The 26752-nt window shown below is 38.8% G+C and overlaps 1 protein-coding gene across 6 annotated transcripts in view; it reads left to right on the top strand.

Moving 5' to 3' along the window:
- Positions 1 to 26752, top strand: part of LOC124605280 (DNA ligase 3) — a 640740-nt gene that overhangs the window by 419553 nt on the left and 194435 nt on the right. For all 6 annotated transcript variants that reach the window (XM_047136859.1, XM_047136858.1, XM_047136854.1 and 3 more), the window contains 2 exons: positions 4775 to 4885; positions 25187 to 25333. In XM_047136859.1, the coding sequence (XP_046992815.1) occupies positions 4775 to 4885; positions 25187 to 25333 (258 nt within the window). The remainder of the gene's footprint in view (positions 1 to 4774; positions 4886 to 25186; positions 25334 to 26752) is intronic.

Below are 26752 nucleotides of genomic sequence, written 5' to 3'. Positions count from 1 at the left end.
GATTGGCTATAGCAAGGTAAGAATTTCTGAGGAAGAGTAGCTTGGTAGCATTGAATATAAATTTGCATTAGGAAATCTCTTTTTGAGATTTTGTATGGAGTATAGTCCTATACAGAAATGAAACATGAACTAGACAGACAGAAGCCAGGTTCGGTAGTAGATCGAGAAATGCAAGATTGCCAAAGAACAGGAACACTTTTAATGCCTGGATCCAGAACTTATGTAAGTGAACCAACTCAGCGCATTTTAAAGGATGATAATCAGAGTGACCAGTTAAAAATACTACTAAGGCTCATGCATCTAAACATACAGTACCTTAGAAATAAGCTAAATATATTACAGGTTTTTGTAAATGAACAGCCACCTCATATAGTAGTGCTAACTGAGCATGGATTAAAATCTGATGAAATTATTTACTGTAAACTAGAGGGCTACTCCTTAGCAAATAGTTATTGTAGACAGCAACATAAGGGCGGTGGTGTGGCAGTTTACATTAGTGAGAATCTTGAGTACAAGAAATTAAACTATCTAGACCAGTACAACAAAGAAGGCTTGATTGAAGTGACAGGCATCGAAGTCCACACCAAAGAGTGTAGAGAGGTTATGAGAAAACATAAAGTTATTGGGATTTATCATCCACCAAAGGCTGATGTAGTTAGCTTCATAGACATATTTAGTAGAGTAGTGGGACGTTGTGGTCCCAGAGACCTAACTATACTTGGTGATGTGAATATTGAGGCAAAATCTTCCAGTTTGTGTAATATGAGGTTAATAGATACTCTTAACCCATATAATCTCGTAAATGTAGTAAATAGTGATACCAGGGTAACAAAGTCCACATCTAGCAGAATTGATTACGTTATACTATGTAAACATATTAAAGACAGTGTTAGGTGCTGGAATATGGATTTTCACTACTCTGACCACAAATTCCAGCTTGTAGAGTATGTAAACACAAGCAACCCAAAAATGACAAAAGTTACCGAAAATAAAAGAATCCTAAAAGAGGGTAACATCCTTGCCCTAAGAAATAAATTAGCTATAGAGGACTGGGATCTGGTTTACCAGACTGAAGGATCTGAAAACAAATGGGCCAAATTCTATGATACTATGCTAAGACACTTTGACAGATGCTGCCCTGTTAAAAAAATACAAAGAGTGTTCACCCATAACCAAAGTGCAAAAACCAACGAACTGATACTTCCAGCAAATATGATAAAACTCAGGCAAAACATCCAGGACCTGGATGTGTTACACAAGTCAACAAACCTGCAGGTTTTTAAGGCCAAGCACAATGAAGCCAAGAAAATCTTTAAGAAAGAACTTTCAAATCTAAGAAAACAGATATACAGCAGTGAAATAGCTCAGTCAGACAATATAGCCAAGACCTCGTGGAGAATTGTAAATCAATTTCGCAAAGCCACACCGAAGCCAGAAACTGAAATTGTAAGTATAAGACATGAAGGAAACACAATTAAAGATCCTAATAAAGTCTGCAATGTTTTCAATAAATACTTTATATCTGCAGCTGTTAGTCCAGTTAATAACACAATTGTGAGTAGTGAGGTAAAGCTCTGCCCCTTTGAAGAGCCACCTTTTGAATTCAAACAAGTAAGTGAAAAAGAAATAGGCAGGATAATAAATAACCTAAAGAATAAGTACTCATCCGGATGGGATGGTTTGAGTAGTATCATGATTAAAAAATGTAATAAGGAATTAGTTAAAATAATCACCCACCTGGTAAACTGCAGTATTAGAGAACATACATTTCCAAATGTATTGAAATGGAGCACAGTTAAACCAGTGCATAAAAAAGGATCCAAGGAAGAGGTTTCAAATTTCAGGCCCATATCATTAATACCTGTCTTCAGCGAAGTATTTGAAGTTGTGCTGCTGACACAACTTAGTGACTATTTCTTGAAAAATATGTTCCTAACAGACAAACAACATGGATTCCGAAACGATCATAGTACTATCACAGCAATTACGGAATTTCTTCACAAAACGTTTGGTGCCCTTGATCAAGGAATGCAAACAGCTGGCATATTTCTAGACCTCACTAAAGCCTTTGACTCGGTAAACCATGAGTTACTTTTAAGTAAGCTTGAGTCATACAATGTAAATGCTGCATCCATGCAATTGCTGGCTACATATTTATTTAACCGCAAGCAGTGTACAAAGCTGACTTACAAAATCAATAATCAAATCATTAATTTCCAGTCTAAATATGAGAGAGTCACACAAGGTGTACCCCAGGACTCAATTTTGGGCCCTTTCCTTTTCCTAGTGTATATAAATGATATAGAGAAACCTTTCAACTCCCAATTGGTAACCTATGCAGACGATACCTCACTGTTATTTCTTGGTAAACAAAATGATGAGTTAACATTGGTAGCAACTGAGGGCCTACGTCAAATAACTACTTATTTCCAAGATCAAGGTTTGAAAGTTAATATCAGTAAATCTCAGTTATTGCCATTTAAACTTACAAACTCACACCAAATCTCTATCAGTAACATAGGTGGAATTGAAGTAGTGGACACAGAAGGCTGCAGATTTCTAGGTATTTACCTAGATGAAAATCTAAGATGGGTAAACCATATGAAATTTTTATGCAATAAAATCAGCAGTTCATTACATCTAATCAGCCAGTTATCAAAAGTAGTCCCACATCAGATATTAAAAACAATTTATTATGGAATCATTTTTGCACAGATTAATTACAGGATAGAGATATGGGGTTGTGTTGCCGACATACATATGAACAGAATATTAACCCTACAGAAAAGAGCAATCAGAATTATCCATGGATTAGGGTATAGAGATTCATGCAGGGAAATCTTTGTTCATCATAAATACCTCACAGTCTACTCACTGTATCTTTACAAATTAATTATTTTTTTTGTGACACATCAAAACAAAGCAACAAAGTGCTCTGATATGCATGCCTATAATACAAGAAATAAAGACTGCTACTACAGACAAAGAACAAAATTAAAAACAACAGACCATAGTCCATGCATTAGTGGTCCAATATGGTACAACAGATTACCGAGCTCTATAAGGTGCCACAAAGGGAACTTATTCAAAGTGAAACTGAAGTATTTCTTGATTGACAAGTGTTTACATTCTTTAAGTGAATATTAATATTAAACTAAAATAAAATATTGTGTATATATATATATATATATATATATATATATATATATATATATATATATATAAAAAAAACAAAGATGAGGTGACTTACCGAACAAAAGCGCTGGCAGGTCGATAGACACACAAAATTCAAGCTTTCGCAACAAACTGTTGCCTCATCAGGAAAGAGGGAAGGAGAGGGGAAGACGAAAGGAAGTGGGTTTTAAAGGAGAGGGTAAGGAGTCATTCCAATCCCGGGAGCGGAAAGACTTACCTTAGGGGGAAAAAAGGACAGGTATACACTCGCACACACGCACATATCCATCCACACATACAGACACAAGCAGACAATATGTCTGCTTGTATCTGTATGTGTAGATGGATATGTGCGTGTGTGCGAGTGTATACCTGTCCTTTTTTCCCCCTAAGGTAAGTCTTTCCGCTCCCGGGATTGGAATGACTCCTTACCCTCTCCTTTAAAACCCACTTCCTTTCGTCTTCCCCTCTCCTTCCCTCTTTCCTGATGAGGCAACAGTTTGTTGCGAAAGCTTGAATTTTGTGTGTATGTTTGTGGTTGTTTGTGTGTCTGTCGACCTGCCAGCACTTTCATTTGGTAAGTCACATCATCTTTGTTTTTAGATATATATTTCCTACGTGGAATGTTTCCCTCTATTATAACACACACATATATATATGTGTGTGTGTGTCTGCTTGTGTCTGTGTATGTGCGGATGGATGTGTGTGTGTGTGTGTGTGTGTGTGTGTGTGTGTGTGTGTGTGTGTGCGCGAGTGTATACCTGTCCTTTTTTCCCCCTAAGGTAAGTCTTTCTGCTCCCGGGATTGGAATGACTCCTTACCCTCTCCCTTAAAACCCACATCCTTTCGTCTTTCCCTCTCCTTCCCTCTTTCCTGATGAAGCAACTGTTTGTTGCGAAAGCTTGAATTTTGTGTGTATGTATGTGTTTGTTTGTGTTTCTATCGACCTGCCAGCACTTTCGTATGGTAAGTCACATCATCTTTGGTTTTAGATATATTTTTCCCACGTGGAATGTTTCCCTCTATTGTATATATACACACAGTTGTGTAAAATCTGAATATTTGTAATAGGTACAATGTAACACCCAATATTGTGCCTTATTGGGTACAATGGTACATTTGTATCATGTATACGTAATCACATATGTATATATGACTGTACTAAACTTGTAAAAAAATGCTATGACGTTTGCAAAAGACACCAGTTGGTGTCTCCATGCAAAAAAATACAATAAATAAATAAAAATAAAATAAATGATAAGGAGCTCATACAAGATAATAGAAGCTTCTGCATGTGGTGCTACAAAAAATATTGAAGATCAGATGGGTAGATCAAGTAACTGAGGAGGAGATACAGAATCAAATTGGAGAAAAAGTAATTTATGGCATAACTTAAATAAAAGAAGGGATCCACTGACAGGACACATCCTGAGGCATCAAGGCATTATCAGTTTGCTACTAGAGGGAATTTGGGGTGGCGAGGGGGGGGGGGGGGAGGGGGGTGCATTAATTGTAAAGAAAGATGTGAGGATGTATACAGTATGTTTTGTTCCTTTATGTCCTGATAATCATTTCTTCTAATTATTTCATATAATCGCAGGATGAACTGGGGCCACAGGTGACAAAGATTAGCAGAGAGGCCTCTCGTGTGCCCAGTTGGCTAAATTGCACAAAGACAATGATTCCAGACTTTGTTGCCAAGGATCCTAAGGTAAGTTTCTGTGAACTTAGTTTTCACTTTGTTAATTTGTTAATTATCTCAAAAGGAAAATCCACCATGAGGAAAATTTAAAATCTCATGGAGCAGAACATGTGGTCATTAATTAATTTAAGAAGACAAAATTCAAAGTATATCTGGCACATACATTGAGAAGTAGAAAAACTCTGTGTACCTGTCAGAACTGTTTACTTCTGCCTCAGGAAGAAAAGGAGATAGGTTGTGCAAGGCTGGAAACAAGGTATGTGTCACGTACACCAGGGACTGAAAAGGACTCGCATGTAGACCTTTTGAGGACAAACAGACTAGTGATGCACATTCCATACATTTCACACGTGTACAGTCTGTGAAGGACTGAAATTCGCTAGGGGAAATAAAAATGATGATGATATACAACTTTTTTACGTCTACTCAACAAGCCACGTTTTGCTATATTTAGTGTAGGGTAGGCTTTTTTTTTACTATTATAATCTCCCCACCCCAAATTGCCCCATACTGGATGCAATGAAGCACATTCAGTTTCAATAGTAAATCCCTGCAGTCCCATCTACATAGACACACATACATAAATCATAAACCCCTGTGAAGTACCGGGCAAAAAGTGGCTATCATTGTATGGCTATTTCCATCACACACTACACCTCTTGTAGTTTCTGTTATTGGAATACTTGTCTATTCAGCAATACTAAACAGTCCTCCAAAGTAGTATGTTCAGTCAACGATTTAACAGTTGCAAATTTCAGAGAAAGCCTACAGCAGTTAGACTGGGATGAGGTGTACCGTGAACCTGATGCCAATTTAAAATATAATTTATTTCATGACATTTTTGTAAATGCATTTGAAAACTGCTTCTCCAAGAAAATAGTTAAATATACTCGTAAGAAACCTTGTAACAAACCATGGCTTACTAAGGGTATAAAAATATCTTGTAACCGGAAAAGGGAAATGTATCTGACAGCAAGAAAGAGTAGTGACCCAGAAACTATCAAAAATTATAAAAACTACTGTGTTATATTAAGAAAAGTTATTAAAAAATCCAGGAGTATGTGTATCAAGTCTGAAATCACCAACTCTGATAATTAAATTAAAACAATTTTGAATATTATTAAAAGAGAAACAGGTCAACCAAGAGCAGAGGAAGACAGTATTACCATCAAATTGAATGAAAACTTTACGAACAAAAAGTCAGAAGTTGAAAATATTTTTAATAATCATTTTCTAAATGTTGTGGATATAGTAGGATCCAGGTGTTCATTAGAAGGTGCTAGGCTGTTAATGGAAGAGGCCATACCTATGCAATTTGATACAATTGAAATCTCACCCACTTCTCCCTCTGAAATTAGGAAAATAATAAACTTGCTTAAAAGCAAAAACTCACATGGAATTGATGGCATTTCGAGCAAAATACTAAAAGCTTGTTCTCAACAGATAAGTAAGATTCTCAGCCACCTGTGTAATAGCTCTCTGGAACAGGGCATTTTCTCTGGTAGACTGAAATATGCTATTGTTATACCTTTGCATAAAAAGGGGGATAGATCTGATGTCAGCAATTACCGTCCAATCTCCCTTCTAACAGCTTTATCCAAAATTTTTGAGAAAGTAATGTATTCAAGAGTAGCTTCACATATCTGTAAAAATGAAGTACTAACAAAATGTCAGTTTGGTTTCCAGAAAGGTTTTTCAACAGAAAATGCCATATATGCTTTCACCAGTCAAATTTTGAATGATCTGAATAACCGAACACCACCCATTGGGATTTTTTGTGATCTCTCAAAGGCTTTTGATTGTGTAAATCATGAAATTCTGCTAGACAAGCTCAAGTATTGTGGCATGAGTGGGACAGTGCACAAATGGTTTAATTCGTACCTAACTGGAAGAGTGCAGAAAGTTGAAATAAGTAGTTCTCGTTACATGCAAAGATCAGCACATTCCTCAAACTGGGGAACTATCAAGAATGGGGTTCCACAAGGGTCAGTCTTGGGTCCTTTGTTGTTCTTATTATATATTAATGACTTGCCATTCTATATTCATGAAGAGGCAAAGTTAGTTCTCTTTGCTGATGATACAAGTATAGTAATCACACCTGACAAACAAGAATTAACTGATGAAATTGTCAATACTGTCTTTCAGAAAATTACTAAGTGGTTCCTTGTAAACGGACTCTCACTGAATTTTGATAAGACACAGTACATACAGTTCCGTACAGGGAATGGTATGACGCCATTAATAAATATAGACCTTAATCAGAAGCATATAGCTAAGGTAGAATATTCCAAATTTTTAGGTGTGTCCATTGATGAGAGATTAAATTGGAAGAAACACATTGATGATCTGCTGAAACGTTTGAGTTCAGCTACTTATGCAATAAGGGTCATTGCAAATTTTGGTGATAAACATCTTAGTAAATTAGCTTACTACGCCTATTTTCACTCATTGCTTTCATATGGCATCATATTTTGGGGTAATTCATCACTGAGGAATAAAGCATTTATTGCACAAAAGCGTGTAATCAGAATAATAGCTGGAGTCCACCCAAGATCATCCTGCAGACATTTATTTAAGGATCTAGGGATATTCACAGTAGCTCCTCAGTATATATACTCTCTTATGAAATTTGTTATTAACAACCAAACCCAATTCAAAAGTAATAGCAGTGTGCATAACTACAATACTAGGAGAAAGGATGATCTTCACTATTCAAGATTAAATCTAACTTTGGCACAGAAAGGGGTGAATTAAGAAGAAATTAAAAGAATTTCTGAATGACAACTCCTTCTACTCCATAGAGGAATTTTTAGATATAAATTAAGGGGAAAAAAAATAAATAAAGAAAAACAAAAAACACAAAAAAAAGTTGTTATATTAACTTAAGTATGTTGTTAAATTAACCTAATTATGTCATGTATCGGAAAATTCGACTCGTTCCACATTATTATGAAATATCGTATTCATGATCCATGGAACTAGTATTAATCTAATCTAATCTAATCTATGATGTTCTTGTGCTTAGTAAATGAATCAAAGATTAAACATGATGTTCTTCATTCTTCTATCTGTCCCCCATTAATCCTGCCTGATAACGGTCTTGGGCTGGCGAAGTAAATAAAGATCTTATAAGCTGCTGCTTTCATGGGTGAATTACATTTCCTTAGGTTCTTCCAGTGAATCTGCTGTCCAATTTTCCTACAGTTAATTTTATGTTTTTGTTCAATCTTAGTTTATTCTGTGCAGATACTCCTAGATATTTTAAAGTTGTTTAGGTTTGTAGTGATGATCAATAGTGTAATAGAATAGTAATGGCTCTTCAGGCTCCTTTATGCACAGTACCTTACTGTTAGTCCCTGCACCAAGCATTTTGCTTAAATAGTGTGACATTGTGATGTTCTATCCACAACAACCACCACCACCACCACCATGACCACCACCACCATGACCACCACCACCATCACCATTTGTGAACCCTCCACAGAACTTATGATGGTATCCGCCATATCACCACCTGGGAGTTGCTGTTTGTTGTCCTCTGGATCTCGTGTGTAAAAAAGCAAGCTGAGTTTCAAAAGGTGGTTGTTTGCAGAATGCACACTGATTCCTACAGAGGCATCTTCCATTCCCCAGTAGGACCACAATACACTTGCATGAAAGTGTTTCATATCTTGAACAGATTTACGTCAATGGTGCGGGCCTATTCTTGTGTGTCTCTCTTGGATAATATACCTTGTAAATGGAAATAACCTGCATCCATTTCCCAGTCGCTTGGAATGCCTCACTGCTCCAGTGACCTATGAGAGTGGCATAACAAAGGAGAGGAAGTAATTCCACAGACTCTGTATAAAATTATACAATTATCTCATCAGGTCTAGTTGCTTTTCCTCTGTAGAATAATTTTAGTTGATTTTTTGTTCCATTATCACTTACCTGAAAGTTATTTCACCACTCATGCAGTGATTAAAGGGATGACCATATTATGATCTACCACAGTGAAACAATTTTAGAAGATTGAATTTAGTATTTTGGTCTTAACAAGAAGCCGTTCTTCATGTAACACTTGGTTTACATTCATGGAACCATCATCAGTGCACCTTTCTATATGTTGTTGTTGTTGTTGTTGTGGTCTTCAGTCCTGAGACTGGTTTGATGCAGCTCTCCATGCTACTCTATCCTGTGCAAGCTCCTTCATCTCCCAGTACCTACTGCAACCTACATCCTTCTGAATCTGCTTAGTGTATTCATCTCTTGGTCTCCCTCTATGATTTTTACCCTCCACACTGCCCTCCAATGCTAAATTTGTGATTCCTTGATGCCTCAGGACATGTCCTACCAACTGATCCCTTCTTCTAGTCAAGTTGTGCCACAAACTTCACTTCTCCCCAATCCTATTCAATATCTTCTCATTAGTTATGTGATCTACCCACCCAATCTTCAACATTATTCTGTAACGCCACATATCAAAAGCTTCTATTCTCTTCTTGTCCAAACTAGTTATCGTCCATGTTTCACTTCTATACATTGCTACACTCCATACAAATACTTTCAGAAACGACTTCCTGAGACTTAAATCAATACTCGATGTTAACAAATTTCTCTTCTTCAGAAATGCTTTCCTTGCCATTGCCAGTCTGCATTTTATATCCTTTCTACTTCGACCATCATCAGTTATTTTGCTCCCCAAATAGCAAAACTCCTTTACTACTTTAAGTGTCTCATTTCCTAATCTAATTCCCTCAGCATCACCCGACTTAATTCGACTACATTCCATTATCCTCGTTTTGCTTTTGTTGATGTTCATCTTATATCCTCCTTTCAAGACACTGTCCATTCCATTCAACTGCTCTTCCAAGTCCTTTGCTGTCTCTGACAGAATTACAATGTCATTGGCGAACCTCAAAGTTTTGATTTCTTCTCCCTGGATTTTAATACCTACTCCAAAATATTCTTTTGTTTCCTTTATTGCTTGCTCAATATACAGATTGAATAACATTGGGGAGAGGCTACAACCCTGTCTCACTCCCTTCCCAACCATTGCTTCCCTTTCAAGCCCCTCGACTCTTATAACTGCCATCTGCTTTCTGTACAAATTGTAAATAGCCTTTCGCTCCCTGTATTTTACCCCTGCCACCTTCAGAATTCAAAAGAGAGTATTCCATTCAACATTGTCAAAAGCTTTCTCTAAGTCTACAAATGCTAGAAATGTAGGTTTGCCTTTCCTTAATCTTTCTTCTAAGATAAGTCGTAAGGTCAGTATTGCCTCTCGGGTTCCAACATTTCTACCGAATCCAAACTGATCTTCCCTGAGGGCGGCTTCTACCAGTTTTTCCATTCGTCTGTAAAGAATTCGCGTTAGTATTTTGCAGCTGTGACTTATTAAACTGATAGTTCGGTAATTTTCACATCTGTCAACACCTGCTTTCTTTGGGATTGGAATTATTATATTCTTCTTGAAGTCTGAGGGTATTTCGCCTGTCTCGTACATCTTGCTCACCAGATGGTAGAGTTTTGTCAGGACTGGCTCTCCCAAGGCCGTCAGTAGTTCTAATGGAATGTTGTCTACTCCCGGGGCCTTGTTTCGACTCAGTTCTTTCAGTGCTCTGTCAAACTCTTCACGCAGTATCATATCTCCCATTTCATCTTCATCTACATCCTCTTCCATTTCCATAATATTGTCCTCAAGTACATCGCCCATGTATAGACCCTCTATATACTCCTTCCACCTTTCTGCTTTCCCTTCTTTGCTTAGAACTGGGTTTCCATCTGAGCTCTCGATATTCATACAAGGGGCTCTCTTTTCTCCAAAGTTCTCCTTAATTTTCCTGTAGGCTGTATCTTTCCTAGTGAGATAAGCCTCTACATCCTTACATTTATCCTCTAGCCATTCCTGCTTAGCCATTTTGCACTTCCTGTCGATCTCATTTTTGAGACGTTTGTATTCCTTTTTGCCTGCTTCATTTACTGCGTTTTTATGTTTTCTCCTTTCATCAATTAAATTCAATATTTCTTCTGTTACCCAAGGATTTCTACTAGCCCTCGTCTTTTTACCTACTTGATCCTCTGTTGCCTTCACTACTTCATCCCTCAGAGCTACCCATTCGTCTGCTACTGTATTTCTTCCCCCATTCGTGTCAATTGTTCCCTTATACAAGGGCGATGCACTTGAGGACAATATTATGGAAATGGAAGAGAATGTAGATGAAGATGAAATGGGAGATACGATACTGCGTGAAGAGTTTGACAGAGCACTGAAGGACCTGAGTCGAAACAAGGCCCCCGGAGTAGACAACATTCCATTGGAACTACTGACGGCCTTGGGAGAGCCAGTCCTGACAAAACTCTACCATCTGGCGAGCAAGATGTATGAAACAGGCAAAATACCCTCAGACTTCAAGAAGAATATAATAATTCCAATCCCAAAGAAAGCAGGTGTTGACAGATGTGAAAATTACCGAACAATCAGTTTAATAAGCCACAGCTGCAAAGTACTAACACGAATTCTTTACAGACGAATGGAAAAACTAGTAGAAGCCGACCTCGGGGAAGATCAGTTTGGATTCCGTAGAAATACTGGAACACGTGAGGCAATACTGACCTTACGACTTATCTTAGAAGAAAGATTAAGGAAAGGCAAACCTACGTTTCTAGCATTTGTAGACTTAGAGAAAGCTTTTGACAATGTTGACTGGAATACTCTCTTTCAAATTCTAAAGGTGGCAGGGGTAAAATAGAGGGAGCGAAAGGCTATTTACAACTTGTACAGAAACCAGATGGCAGTTATAAGAGTCGAGGGACATGAAAAGGAAGCAGTGGTTGGGAAGGGAGTAAGACAGGGTTGTAGCCTCTCCCCGATGTTATTCAATCTCTATATTGAGCAAGCAGTAAAGGAAACAAAAGAAAAATTTGGAGTAGGTATTAAAATCCATGGAGATGAAATGAAAACTTTGAGGTTCGCCGATGGCATTGTAATTCTGTCAGAGACAGCAAAGGACTTGGAAGAGCAGTTGAACGGAATGGATGGTGTCTTGAAGGGAGGATATAAGATGAACATCAACAAAAGCAAAACGAGGATAATGGAATGTAGTCGAGTTAAGTCGGGTGATGCTGAGGGTATTAGATTAGGAAATGAGACACTTAAAGTAGTAAAGGAGTTTTGCTGTTTGGGGAGCAAAATAACTGATGATGGACGAAGTAGAGAGGATATAAAATGTAGACTGGCAATGGCAAGGAAAGCGTTTCTGAAGAAGAGAAATTTGTTAACATCGAGTATAGTTTTAAGTGTCAGGAAGTTATTTCTGAAAGTATTCGTATGGAGTGTAGTCATGTATGGAAGTGAAACATGGACGGTAAATAGTTTGGACAAGAAGAGAATAGAAGCTTTTGAAATGTGGTGCTACAGAAGAATGCTGAAGATTAGATGGGTAGATCACATAACTAATGAGGAAGTATTGAATAGGATTGGGGAGAAGAGAAGTTTGTGGCACAACTTGACCAGAAGAAGGGATCGGTTGGTAGGACATGTTCTGAGGCATCAAGGGATCACCAATTTAGTATTGGAGGGCAGTGTGGAGGGTAAAAATCATAGGGGGAGTCCAAGAGATGAATACACTAAGCAGATTCAGAAGGATGTAGGTTGCAGTAGGTACTGGGAGATGAAGAAGCTTGCACAGGATAGAGTAGCATGGAGAGCTGCATCAAACCAGTCTCAGGACTGAAGACCACAACAACAACATTACGTCTAAGTACAATAATGGAAAGTCATCGGTGCATTACAAATAAAAGGTGTAGTGCTGGTAACAACTTTCCATATATGTTGTGAGTGCTACTTTTATTCTTTCCTTTATCAGTAAAAATAGGTATTTTACTTTCAAATTTCATGGAACATCTCCGGTATGCCTTGCTGCCCTAACACACCTGGAGGGAAAGTTATTTCAGAGCAATGTCTTACCTAGAGCCCATGGATTGTTTCCAGAATGAATCATTCACTCTGTAGTGGAATGTGCATGGTTTTGAAACTTTTTAACAAATCAAAACCATGTGGAGAGAACAACTCAAGGTAGGACCTTGCCATTTGTGTGCAGTGCTCTTATTAAGTAAGGTATCTAGGAATGACTCATAAGTCCCCTCACAAACTGAGTCCTATCTATGTGTTTCAATTAATTTCCAAACTTTATATGGATAGATGCATTCTGGAAACACCCCGTAGGCTATGGCAAAACTAGTTTTATATAATATCCTTTTTTGTGGTATGTTGGTTCAGCAAGGTATCCAGGACAACTTCGGTGGACTTCAATAAGCAAGGTTAAGATACTGGGATAATTGAAGCCATGAGAATGATTTGCAAGTTGTGCCCAGCTTGTTTCTCAGCCCACAAACCATTCATAACTGGATCAGGGAAGGAGGAAGTGACAGTGTTGCACACCAGAAAATGACTGCAGATGTAAATGTAATTGTATTCTAAAATAAGTGTAAATTTGTCGTACCGCCTCCTTTCCTGACCCAGTCATGAATGGTTTGTGTGAAAAATGATTATTCATAAGCGTCTGTATGAGATGAATATATAAGTTGGAGGAAGCAATCTTTGTTGACTCTTCTAGAAATTTACACACTTTGAATTTTAACACTAAACCACACCATGACTCAGAATGCTGCTCTTGCAACCTCAGCCACTGGAGTTGGCTGAGCATCTCTGTAAAGCTTCTTGCATTTATTAAATGAACCTGTAACAAAATGAGCTGCTCTTCGTATGATCTTCTATATTTCCTCTTATCAATCCTATCTGGTATTACTCCCAGACTGATAAGCAATATTGAAGTATCTGGGAAAAAAGTCTGTCTCTTGCCTCTCTCATGGATTACTACTGTATAATTAAAATAAATAATGTAAGAGAATATTGAATTGTCTTGTAAGTTGTTATTATGTTTGATGAATATTATCCTATGAACTGGGAAAGGAGGTAGTTCTAAATGTTGACCATGTTTTTTTGAGAGAAGCAGCTTTTAACACTCTGGCTAGGCAACATACTACAAAAAGTTCTGTATGTTTGTAAAACAACTAGGATAACAGTGCTATTTTTAAGGCATGCGGAGTACTGGGGCTAAGAGAGATTTAGGTCAAGGGGATAGTGAGAATCAAGCATTCATTGCAGGGATACTTCTCAACAGGACAAATTAGAAGTGTGATGTCACATTACTGACTCCATCAAAGGTACAGTGACCTGCTAAAGCAACAACATCATGTACTAACTTCATAATGACCAGTACACAGGACTCAATATGGGTGTGACCACGAACAAAGTATCCACTTGGCTCCACAGGAGAGCTCATAACTGTTTTGTGAATACATGCAAGGGGAACTTGGTGCACCATGCTGTTGCAATACTATTTCCTTTCTTGTGTAGCAGTTACATGCTCTGAATGTATCTTGTCTCAGGCTTACTTCCCAGGAGAGATTATCTTTTGACAACCTAGCTCACTTAAAGGATTTTGATTATAGCCTTTCCCATTATGTTCCACCTATTTTACAGAATATGCAGGCCATGCAGGGAAGGTTTGTCAATGCTCAGCTTGATTGCTAGTCCATATGGAGGTCATCAGATACATATAATGTGGTAGCCCTTGGGATTCACCATACTGATGCCTGAGTTGTCACCACTTTGCGTATGTGAAGGAGTAGATGGCTGTCCATTTAGGGGTAGCAGGTAGTGGGACTCAAGGCACTGGCCTGAAAGCCAAGTGGCCTTCACCATGGCTGGGTGGCACCCAGGGGAAGAGCTCTCATTCATAGCAGATATTTGTCATTATGAAGTGGCCAGATTTATTAGCCGATAACTTTGAGGCTCTTGCAGTCTCTTCATACAGACCACAATTCAGTACACTTCATTAGGACTCTTATGAACTTCCCCTTCTTGGCAATGTCATGAGAGGAAAATGAGACTGAGCAACTTGAACACACATTCTCCCCTCTGTTCCTGGTTTGTACAAATGGAGGATGTTTTCTCTCAACTAAACTGGTGTCCTTTGTGGACAATACGGAAAACGTGTAGTGAATTCTCTTTCTGTAGTAAATTATGAAGCGGTTCTATCTTAATTAAGACAGCAAATACTATCCAGTTCTGACTGTTATTATCATTTAAATGACTTGGTGATACACTTGTTGCCATAAAAGCCCATAAGCACTTAACATGGTACAGGGATTAATTTTTCACCAGGACTTAATGCTGCAGATGGATAAAAAACTATGTGAATCCTTCATGAGGTGTGGCATCCACTTCATGCATTGTGCACATTGAGACCTGCCGGACAAGAAGGTAGATGCCATCTCACTCATCCTCACTATTATGGGGATTTGCTCCCAAAGAAGACCAAAATGTTTGACTGTTGCAATGTGAAGCTGTACTTCCAACCCTAAAGTGGTGCTTTAAGTGTCAATGCTTTGGGCACGTCTTCCTGGTTCACATGTGACTTTATTTGTGGAGACTGGTCAGCCACTTAATGAAAATTCATCATGTGTTCTACCAGCCGTCTGTATCAATTATGACCACCCTCTCTGATTCCTGTAGTGTGTGACCCTAATTGAGAAATGTGAAACCTAAAAATGTAGGTCACAGACTGTCTTTCATTTTCTGAACATCAGAAAAATATGATTGTTCATGTCAAGGCTCAATGATATAGACATTAACTATTGCTGTGGCCAGGTCAATGGCAGTATCTGGTATATTTACTCCCTCAACATCAACCTCTGGTAGTGGTGTGCAAAACTTTGCCGTAGTGGTGATGGGCTCTCCCGCTTGTGGCTTCTGAAGCATGTGGCTATAAAGGCAGCATGTCCCTCAGATGTTGACCAATGGCAGCACTCCCTTCTAGAAAGTTTGTTGTCAGGAAGCTGTAGATCAGAAACCTGACACTAACCAGTAGCTGAAGGAACCACAGATTACACTGAACAACAAATCTGAAGTGAAAGTGTGTGAATTGCATGATTTTGAATTAGTTATGTTTATTTGAGTATAAAATGATACAAAATCATCATCTTCATAAACATTTAGCTCTAGTTTTTTTTTAAATTGTATTTTCCTTTGAGCATAAAATGATACATAATCATCATCTTCATAAATATTTAGCTCTAGTTTTTTATTGTTTATTTTTTTTAAAGTAATCTACAGTTTTGTATAAATAACTCACTAACTAAAAATGCATTCATGTTCCAAGATTCAGCGTAACAAATTTTAAGTGAATAATTACTTGAATTATGTTGTGTATTATGCATTGATAAATTTCAGTGCCATTCTGGAAGTACAAAAGTAAAATTTAAGGAAGAATGAAGATAATATTACATGAATGAAAATACTGTGCAAGTCTAATTTGTACTAGAAGTGTGTAAAGCACAAAAGAAAATATATAAACCAAATGGTCACAAATGTATATGAAGGATTACAAATGTTAAATGTCCATATGTACAGTGTATACAATTACATATTTTGTTCAGAGATAAATTCAGATGATGACCGTTTTCGCTTGGCTTGACATTTATACACATAATCGGGAACATCCTTTATGACAGTCCAGCAGTAATCTGCGAAAATAGTAGGGCTCCACTTTCTGGCATACTTCTTCTCAAATGTGGCAATATCTTGATGAAATCACTCCCATTTTCATCACTTATTGCATCACAATCTTTAGGGAAGAAGTCAAGATGACTATGTAAGAAATGCATTTTCAGTGACATGTTGTAACCAAGTTTTTCATAAGATGACAACATGTTATCTACAATCTCCTAGTAATTTATTGCTCATTTGTTCCTTAAGAACTGTAAACAGACTGTCTTAAAACATTCACATGCATGCTTCTCATCACCTTGTGTGACTCCATCAAAAGTATGGTCTCCAAGAAGCTCTCGAACCTGTGGGCCTACAGAGATGCTCTCCTTTACTTTGGCATCACTTAAGTAAGGGAGTGTTTGCCTTAAGTACTTAAACGCGTCACCATCCTTGTTCATTCCCTTAACAAAGTTTTTCATGAGACCCAACTTGATGCGCAAGGGTGGGAGCAGAATAATTCTAGGATCTGCTAGAGCTTCACTCTTAATATTCCTTATACCTGGTTGAAGAGATTTTCTGGGCAGCCGTTCATGTATACTGTAATGCGATGCATGAGCTCAGCTATCCTATTCACAGACAATATTTAGTATACCCTAACTGCATACCTAATAGCAGTGCAACCACTTTCAAGTCACCACAAATCTGCCATCGAGAGGACAATTTTTGTGGATCATCAGTTGATGATATATTTGGAAGAAACTTTGGATCTTGTGATGTACATGGTTCAGGACATTCAGAATCCCCATCAGAAGCAATCTCATACTCTGTCAGTGGTTCAGGTATTGGCAGTCCTCCCCCATGTAGAACTGGACATATGGCAGAGGGAATGTTAGGATAGATCACTGTCCACTTCTTCTTCTTCTTCTTCTTCTTCTTCTTCTTCTTAGATATTCCCTTTTTGATAGGAGGAACCAGACAAAAATAGCAGTCACTGATGTGGTTAGTTGGCTTGCACCAGATCATGGGCACTGCAGAGGGCATTGATCATCCTTTCCCATGCATCCAATTCCTGAGGTTGCTGGCACAAGTGTTTCAGATCACATGTGGAGCCCAGGGTTTATCCTGGTCACCTATTTTGCACCCAAAATAGCAACTGTAAGCTTTTTTAATCAATGTAGTTATTTGCGGTTTTGTGAAGCAAATGTCACTTCTACACACACACACACACACACACACACACACACACACACACACACACACACACACACAGCAAAATGTGCCAGCACTGTTAACACAAACTCTTGGCATTTTTGTTCACTTCAATAGTAGTCAACTTGAACAACTGGTAGTTAATCTGGAAACAAATGTGCAGAAATTATGACATGCATTAATAAAGTCACTGAAGTTGAAGAGGAGGGAGACAAAAAGATCACCAAAATTGGTATCAAAATGTTTATATCCAAAATATTGCACACAAGTAAGACCAGGGACAATAATATAATCTATTGCTACTATTTATTATGACTTTGACAAACCATTATAATATTTGATTTTAAACTTAACATAAAAATCCGTATCTAATTATCTTACCATAATAAAAGTGTAAAATGAAAACTAGAACTAAATTTGTGATATTCGTGATCAGCACATTAGAACTGATAGGAATTGACTATTTTCAATCGATTTAAACTTTCATTGTTGCACAGTGTTACGGATTCCAGGACTGCCTGCTCTTCTTCCATTCAAATGTCCTCAGCCTATAATCCCTCACAAGACTCTAAACAGCTAAAAGTTGTAGAGGAAAAAAGAATAAATCTTGGGAGAAGGGCATTCCAGTGACCTCAGAGGGACCAGATCCACCCATGCCATTGGACTCTCAACATTCATTGAAATTTACGGCTCTCAATGATGGCAGACAGTGATCATGTGGTATGACTTGTCCTCCTGGTGTCTTTCATATCTAACCATAACTTCATTATTGTGATAATTCAATGTAACTGCTATGGCTATTAGTATCAACTGCCAGAACTACAACAACAAATTTCCTCTTCTTCTGTGATCTTCACTGGTGACCATTCTTCAACCCTTCAAAATTACCATGTATTCTGCCTGAACTACACTGGTCCCAAGACAGCATCTGGATGGGTCAGTAGATTGGTTTGCACAAATGTAATCAGTGAAAGGTTTCCTCTCCATCCCATGTTGGAAGCAATAGCAGCCTGAATGCAAATGACCCCAGTTATTACCATCTGTAACATTTACTTACCTCTACATGTCATTTACTTACCTTGAAATGACCACCTTAATCCACCCCCCCCCCCCCCCCCCCCACCCCCACCCCCCTCCAATTTTCTCCTACTTTATAGTTTCAGTAGCACCATTTCTGTGCAGAAGTACTACCACTTCATCTGGTAGGGTCCCTTGGATTAATAAACTTCTTTTCGATTGCAATCTGTGCCTCCTCAATGATGGTACCCCTACCCCCTCGAATGCTGCCTGTGGCACTTTTTCAGCTGTCAGCATTGTTTTCTCTTCACTCAATCCTGAAGCTGTGCTATAATGTCACTGCATGACAATTGTTATGACCATGACCACTTTCTGGTGATTGTCACTTTCTTGGTCCACAGCTTGTGGTCTAGTGGCTAGCATTGCTGCCTCTGAATCACGGGGTCCTGAGTTCAATTCATGGCCAGGTTGACGATTTTCTCTGCCCAGGGATTGTGTGTTTGTGTCATCATCATTATTTTTGACAGTGGCTAGACTGGATTGTGTGAAAAAAAGTGAGTGTGTAAAAATTAGGACACTGTATGGATGCTGATGACCATGCAGTTTAGCACCCCGCAAACCAAACATTGTCATTGTCACTTTTTTGTCATTGCCTGATGGACCATTTATCATGTTGCACTGTTTGAAGAACCAAGTGATAATTATGAAATGATAATTAAATGGACACCCTAGCTGCAAACAGGTGTTGATGTACTTCATTGGGGACATATTGAAAATGTGTGTCCCGACCGGGATTCAAACCTGGGATCTGCTGCTTACATGGCAGACGCTGTATCCATCTGAGCCAGGGTGTCCATTTAATTATCATTTCATTTCTAGCAAAGCTGCATGGTCATCCACGGTAACTGTTCTTTCGGTAACAGATACCACCATCATATATAGTTAAAATATGGCTTCCCGGCCATTGACCTTCTTGTGCGAACGCACACGCTATGCCCGAATTCGTACGGGACTTGGTAGATTAATCTGCCACGAGTAATGAGTATGATGCGCAAACATCTATTAGGCGCACTACGAATGTAGTGGTGTGGACATGTTGGGAATGTGGATCTCACGGGGAGCGTGCAAGGGATAAGTCCTTGCAGACGCACTATCCTCTGTGCCCGCGGTGGCTCAGATGGATAGAGTGTCTGCCATGTAAGCAGGAGATCCCAGGTTCGAATCCCAGTCGGGACACACATTTTCAACATGTCCCCAATGAAGTACATCAACACCTGTTTGCAGCTAGGGTGTCCATTTAATTATCATTTCATTTCTAGCAAAGCTGCATGGTCATCCACGGTATCTGTTCTTTCGGGAACAGATACCACCGTCATATATAGACAAGTGATAGTTGTTTACCTCTGCCATCATCTTTGCCCCTCACCATCAGATTGCACTGATGAGTTTGTGGAAGACTTCCACAGTGTGATCATTGCACCACTGGAATTGCTGTTCCCCATTTTACGGATCACCTCTTTCACTGGCTGATGCCATGGTTAACTAAAGACATCGAAGCAGCTGTTCAGGATCATTGAAGGGCCCTGAAACATCTCTAGCGACATCCTTCACAGACCAGAGGCTCTTTGCTAACATTCCATGATCTAATTAAATGCAGTAAGAAGGAATGCGGAATATCTTCCTTCAGAACATATGCCTCTTCACTGCAGATGTGGGCCAGGCTCCATAGACTACTGGGCTGTCTAAGATCAGTAACTGCCCTGAGCCCCTCTTTCATCATGGTATATCTACCGATGCACTGGTTCTCAGCAAACACTTTGCAACCAAATTTGTGTCCTGTTCTTACCTGGATTCCTTCTGAATGCATAAATGAGTTACATAATGAACCATTCTCTTACATAATGAACCAGCATATGCGGCAACCCCCTGGCCTTTAGTCAGTTCATAATCAGATGAGCCAACATCTGAATGTTTCTCAAAGAATCCATCGTCTGCCCCCGGTAGCTGAGTGGTCAGCGTGACAGACTGTCAATCCTAAGGGCCCGGGTTCGATTCCCGGCTGGGTCGGAGATTTTATCCACTCAGGGACTGGATGTTGTGATGTCCTAATCATCATTATTTCATCCCCATCAACGCACAGGTTGCCGAAGTGGCGTCAGATCGAAAGACCTGCACCAGGCGAACGGTCTACCCGATGGGAGGCCCTAGCCACACGACATTTCATTTCATTTCATTTCATTTCAAAGAATCCATCTATACAGTTTCTTCAACTGTGTTTGGCTGGAAGAGTGTGTGTGTGTGTGTGTGTGTGTGTTCTTTTTTTCTTTTTTTTTCCCCCCAGTGGTGAGATAACAGCTAGAAATGATTAGCATCTGTAGCATGCTCTGCAAACAGTTTGGATGGAGATTGCCTGATGATTGTTTTGGGTTCTTGAATCATGAGGCCTTTTGTTTCCCCATCAGTGTGGTTTCTATGAGGAATGATCCCCAACTGACCACGGGAACAGCAATATGATAGGCCTTTTCTAAACACAAACACCACACTGCAGTCTTTCTTGATATGTACAAGACATGTGATGCTGCTTGGCATTATCACATTTTACATACCATGCATGACTGGGGCATTGGAGGCTCTCTATCAATTTTTGTTTCAGTTTTTATCCCAAGAGGCTAAGGCTGTTACATTACTCAGCTCCTGATGAGTCCACAAGAACAGCATCACCCAGAAATGGAAGAGGGATGCCAATTAGACCTTTGGTCATCCCTACACTTTGTGTCAGTGACTTTTGCTTTTGGAAATCTGTAGCCTTTGCTGAATGCCAGCTCCAAGGTGCCATCCAGAGAGCTTCAACTTGAACTGTTTGCCATGGCTTCCAATTATCTCCCACTAAGTGGGAGTTGTGCATTTCCACCATCAACCCATGGTCCATCCTGACCCAGAACTCTATTTGGGTATGCAGCACTTGGTCATGTTTGTACAGTCACAATTTTTGGAACTCCTCTTTGTTACTACATGATTTGGTTGACACAAATTCATCAAACAAAGTCTAGCTGCATGTGAAAGTTTAACACTTTCTACACCCTTGCCCACACCTCATTGGTTGTGGATTTTGTATACTGGGACCTGCATTCATCCCAGTTGGACTATGGTTGCTAGGTTTATGGCTTGACGATGCCTTCAGCCATGAAATTGTTGGACCCAGTCCATCATTGTGGAGTTCAACTGGCCGTTGGCACCTTCTGTTCTATTCTCATAGACATCTCCTTTCCAAAATGTGGATCTTTCCTCTTCAGTTTCAGTGGTACCAAGTCATACTCACTTACACAGTCACAAGGGGCATCAATCCCCTAATTACCAGTTGGAATGCACCTTGAGGCCCTCTGCCAAAACCTCTGCCTAACCTTAGAATGTCCCCTCCTTCGTGCCCTTGATTAGTATCCAGCATGAATTTGGACCAATCTATTGCAAGGACAGACCCGAAGACACTTCAGAATATGTTCCTCTCTGTTCTTCAGGAATATAAGGGTGCTACCCTCATTTATGCTGATGGCTCTAAAACAATGGGTAGGATGGGATATGCTTGCTTGTGTGTGTGTATGTGTGTGTGTGTGTGTGTGTGTGTGTGTGGTGTTCTTTTTGCTGGTGCAGATTTGCAGACACAGATAAGACCTCTCCCCACTCAAACGTGGATCATCATCTCGTGGGCTACTGATCCCTCTAATAAATTTCCCACTACCCAGCAAACTTACTACTGTAGGGTACTCCTGTTTCCATTCTTCCTGGAAGGAATCCACTGTCCTGTGTCACCTCCATATTGGTCATGACAAATTAACACACAGTGGTGTTCTACATAACAAGCCACCTTATGTTACAGTTGTGAAACCTTACACCCCGTAGCTCACATCCCTGTGGAATGCCCTCTTTTTTTGGCTCTCCAGGCTGAACATAGTCATTTGAATTCTTTGTAATATTAGCAGACAACACACAGACATTGAACTAGTTCTACATTTTCTCCATGAAAGTGTTTTTTATTCTCAGATACAATGTTTCAAACTACTTTCAGGACAGGGGCAGGGCGACTGGGGGTGGGTGCCTCCTGCTACTGGCTGGATCTGGGGTCTCTTGATCCTCCCTCTTTTTTTTTTTTTTTTTTTTTTTTTTTTTTTTTTTTTTTTTTTTTTTTTTTTTTTTTTTTTTTTTTTGATACCTCTTTTACTTACTTTTAACTGTGGTTAGCCAATTTTTTATGCCACATTTTGTTTTTGATTTTAGGGGTAGCTGCTAATCCCCTCTTGACACTTTGCCTATAGCAGATTGGAAGTGGGACAGTTGCAGTGGGAGGATTCAGATGGCTCAGGTAGTGAAGCAGCCATTGAAATCAGACAAGTTATGTTCAGCTGCACATTGTACCACAGGGTGATCTACTTTGCTCTTGGCCAGTTTTGCAGTGGCTATTAATCCTGGCAGACCACTGGTTGGTAGTCAAATCAATATAAAAAGCTGTGCACTGATTGCAGCAGAACTAGTGTATGACATGGCTGCTTTCACAGGTGGCCCAGCCTTGATGGTGTAGGATAATCATGCGACAGAAGTGCTGGGTGGCTGGATTGGACTGAGTCTTCCACAGAGATGTGATCCCTGTGGCGAGGGGTTGGGGTTGGGAGTGGTGTAGAGATGGAGTAGGTTGTTGTGGAGGTTGAGTGGGTCTTGGAATGCCACTTTAGAAGGGGTGCGAAGGATCTTGGGTAGGATGTTGCACATTTTAGGGCATGATGATAGGTAATCAAAGCCCTAATGGAGGATGTGGTTTAGTTGTCCCAGTCCTGGATGCTATTGGATGACAAAGGGTGCACTCCTTTGTAGCTGGTTCTTGGCAGAGGTAAAGAGGCTTGGGAAGTGTATAGAGCAATGGCATGGGAGATTTGTTTCCAGACTAGGTCTGCGAGAACGTTGGTGAGACCTTCAACATACTAGGCAAGGGAGCTCTTGTCAATGCAGATATGCTGTCCACGGGTGGCTAGGCTGTACAGGACAATCTTCATTTGGGACACAGAACTGTATTACTGACACTAAAGAATTAGGTGCAGTTTTTTAAAGTGAGGTATTTAACATTTTTGTTGGCAAAAACTTGTGTCTTACAGAAAAACGCATTTCTGTAGACAATGTATATTTGAAAGTTTATAAAAATGCATGTAAATTCTAAGCAACTCTCAATAGGTAATGCTTCATATTGTTTTCATTATTGTACTGCAGTTCTGGTATCGTAAAAAAAAAAAAAAAAAAAAATTCTTCATTTGTGTGACCTTAGTGTCCGTAGTTGCATTATAATTCTTGAGAGTATTTTTGTTCTGTGTTGCAACTACAAAAATGAGTGATTTTATTCACCAGACGGGTTTTGCTGTGTTGAGGTAAAGCATCAACAGTGGTCTGTAATTAAGTTATTTACATTTTGATTTACTTTTAGATTGAAAAACAGTTCATTAAGAATAAGTTGATTTGTACTTACAGTGATTTTCAGTTGTTTTCTTCCTTACATCAGGAAATGCTGTCTGCTAGCACACTGCTGTTTTTCTGCCTCAGACACTAATAATTTTGGTTTGCTTTTTAGATGTTCTGCAGCACAATGCATTTATTATGTTTTTCACAAAACACTTTTATGCATTCTGTTTGTTTTTGTACTTCAAGTATATGTTGTGGTTTGTGTTTTGTAGTGTTGCTAACATCACCTTTCCACTACTTTGTCTTTGACCTACAACCTTCTTTTTTTAAAAAAATAGATTATTGTATGTGTGTAATTCTGTTTAATTATATTTTTCTGTATTTATGTACTGTGTAAGAGTAGAGAAGGAACAGTGATGGAGGGATTTTTATTTTTTTTTTTTTTTTTAGCCATGATAAGTGGACATAAGTATATAGCAGTGTGATGGAGTGTGAGTTAGAGGAGAGGGTGAGGAGTGAGAAATGAAAAAGTGTGGGGGGGGGGGGGGGGGTGTAAAGGATGGGAAAGGCTTTTTTCTTGTTCATGTAATTTCATCAATTATTCTATATATAGGCTGCTTTCCAATATTTATTTGGTCATTGAGCAACTGTTTTTGTTTTAATGCTTTTTGTATGTGGAAATTTTCTTGGAAAGGGATGAGGTGTCTGTCTTTACTGATTTTTATGATATTCATATCATTTTCAATATTGCTTGGTCTATGATGATCTTGTTTTTGATGATCCTCAAATGTTGAATGATTTGTACCATATTTAAATGCTCTGGTGTGTTCTTTATATCTTGTGTTGAATGTCCTGCCAATCATTCCAATGTATATCTTCTCACAATCTTTGCAACTGAGCTACAACTTTGTAATGAAAGGGTGACATTATGATGAATCTTGTGCCATTAAAATCATAAATGAAATGGAAAATAGCAAATGTATAATTTTTTAGATACAGGTATTTGTTTTACCATTTAGAATACGATAAAATTAACAGGTGAAGGAATTTTTATTTGTCATTATGCATATATGTCTTGTTCTTACTTCAATGTTGATTCTTCACAGAGTATGCCAGTGTGGGAGATAACAGGAGCAGAATTTACGCGCCATGATGTGCATACAGCAGATGGTATTTCTATTCGTTTTCCCCGTGTTACTCGAATACGCAGTGATAAAGATTGGAAGACAGCCACCTCCTTAGCAGAGTTAAAGGTAATGTATTTAACAAACAAGAGCAAAAAAACAGAAATGCATGTTTCTTTAGAGTTGATACTACATGTAGTATATACTAAAACACTAAATTTCCACCAAAATTTTCAGCTACATTTTGCTTGCTCTCTGTCCCTTGAAAGTGATTGCTTGATATTGTGTGAGAGAACTTGCAAGTGAGAGAGACTGGAGTGTGCTTGATTAGTTGCCATTTACCAGCTAGACTTTTCTGGGGATGTGTGGTACAACAGGCAGCTTGGCCTTTGTGAGAATGGTAGCTTGCAGGCATAGTGAACATTGCTGCAGTCCTAGGTCACATAAAATTGCAGTTTAAAATACATTGTGGTTGTAACCAGTAATAGATATATTCTGTTGATACTAGGCTTTTTAGTTTTGAGATGTGTGGATAGAGTTAGATCAAATAAAAACTGCTCATAAAGTAACATGTGATGCTTAATGTTAACTGAAAAAGGTGAATTTCTTATACAAACAAAGTGACAGATTAAGTGGAATTTGTGCATCAGTTTGAAAGGGCTGTCCCAAATTAGTCTAGTGGAATCTACAATTGAATGATATTTATTAGCAGAAAATTGTGTAATTTGAAGTATAATGGTTAGCCTACAGTGACCGAGAGGTACTGTAGCATGGTGGTAGTTGAAAGACATCACACTGTGTCAACTCATGAGATGGGGCAAGCTGGGTAAGGAAGATGTAACAAACAAATGTTTACACTAATCATTACGAAACCATTTTAAGTTGCTCAGGAAGAACATTTATTTGTTGATGACCAGGTTTGGACTGCTTTCCATTATCAAATCAGGTATAAATGTAAGTCCTGTGTAACACCGTTCATATACATGAAAAATTGATCATGAAATCAATACAGGTTATAGTGAATAATGTGGCCTCCACATGTGCTTGTCATAAACTATCAGAGCTAACTGTCGGAGTTTTTACACTGATAATTAGCGATGAGCACATGTGGAAGCCACATTATTTACTATCATATGTACTGATTATATGGCCACTTTTCCACTTGTATGACTAGTTTAATGCAAGTCTTACATTTACGGCTGATTTGTTAATGGACAAGCAGTCCAAAACGTGCCATCAGTAAGTAAGTGTTCTTCCTGTGCAACTTAAGACAGATTCTAGAATGGTTATTGTAGTCATACAATAAGTTACAGATCCATTCCATTCCCAGTATGTTGTAGATACAGAAATGTTTACACCTTGTTTGGTATTTGCCATTGGAGATAGACAGCGAGAAAGCCAAATAGCCACAATTCTTATGCATCATATATAATATGGCTTCAAAGATGTTTTCACTGAATGGTCTGTTGTTTAAGGTTCCATATCCTTAACATGATACTTTTTACAACATTTTGCTGTGATTTGGGATTAAAAAAACCTAACTGAAAG

This window comes from Schistocerca americana, chromosome 3 (genome assembly GCF_021461395.2).
Source record: "Schistocerca americana isolate TAMUIC-IGC-003095 chromosome 3, iqSchAmer2.1, whole genome shotgun sequence".
NCBI lineage: Eukaryota > Metazoa > Arthropoda > Insecta > Orthoptera > Acrididae > Schistocerca > Schistocerca americana.
This window is presented reverse-complemented; position numbering and strand designations above follow the sequence as displayed.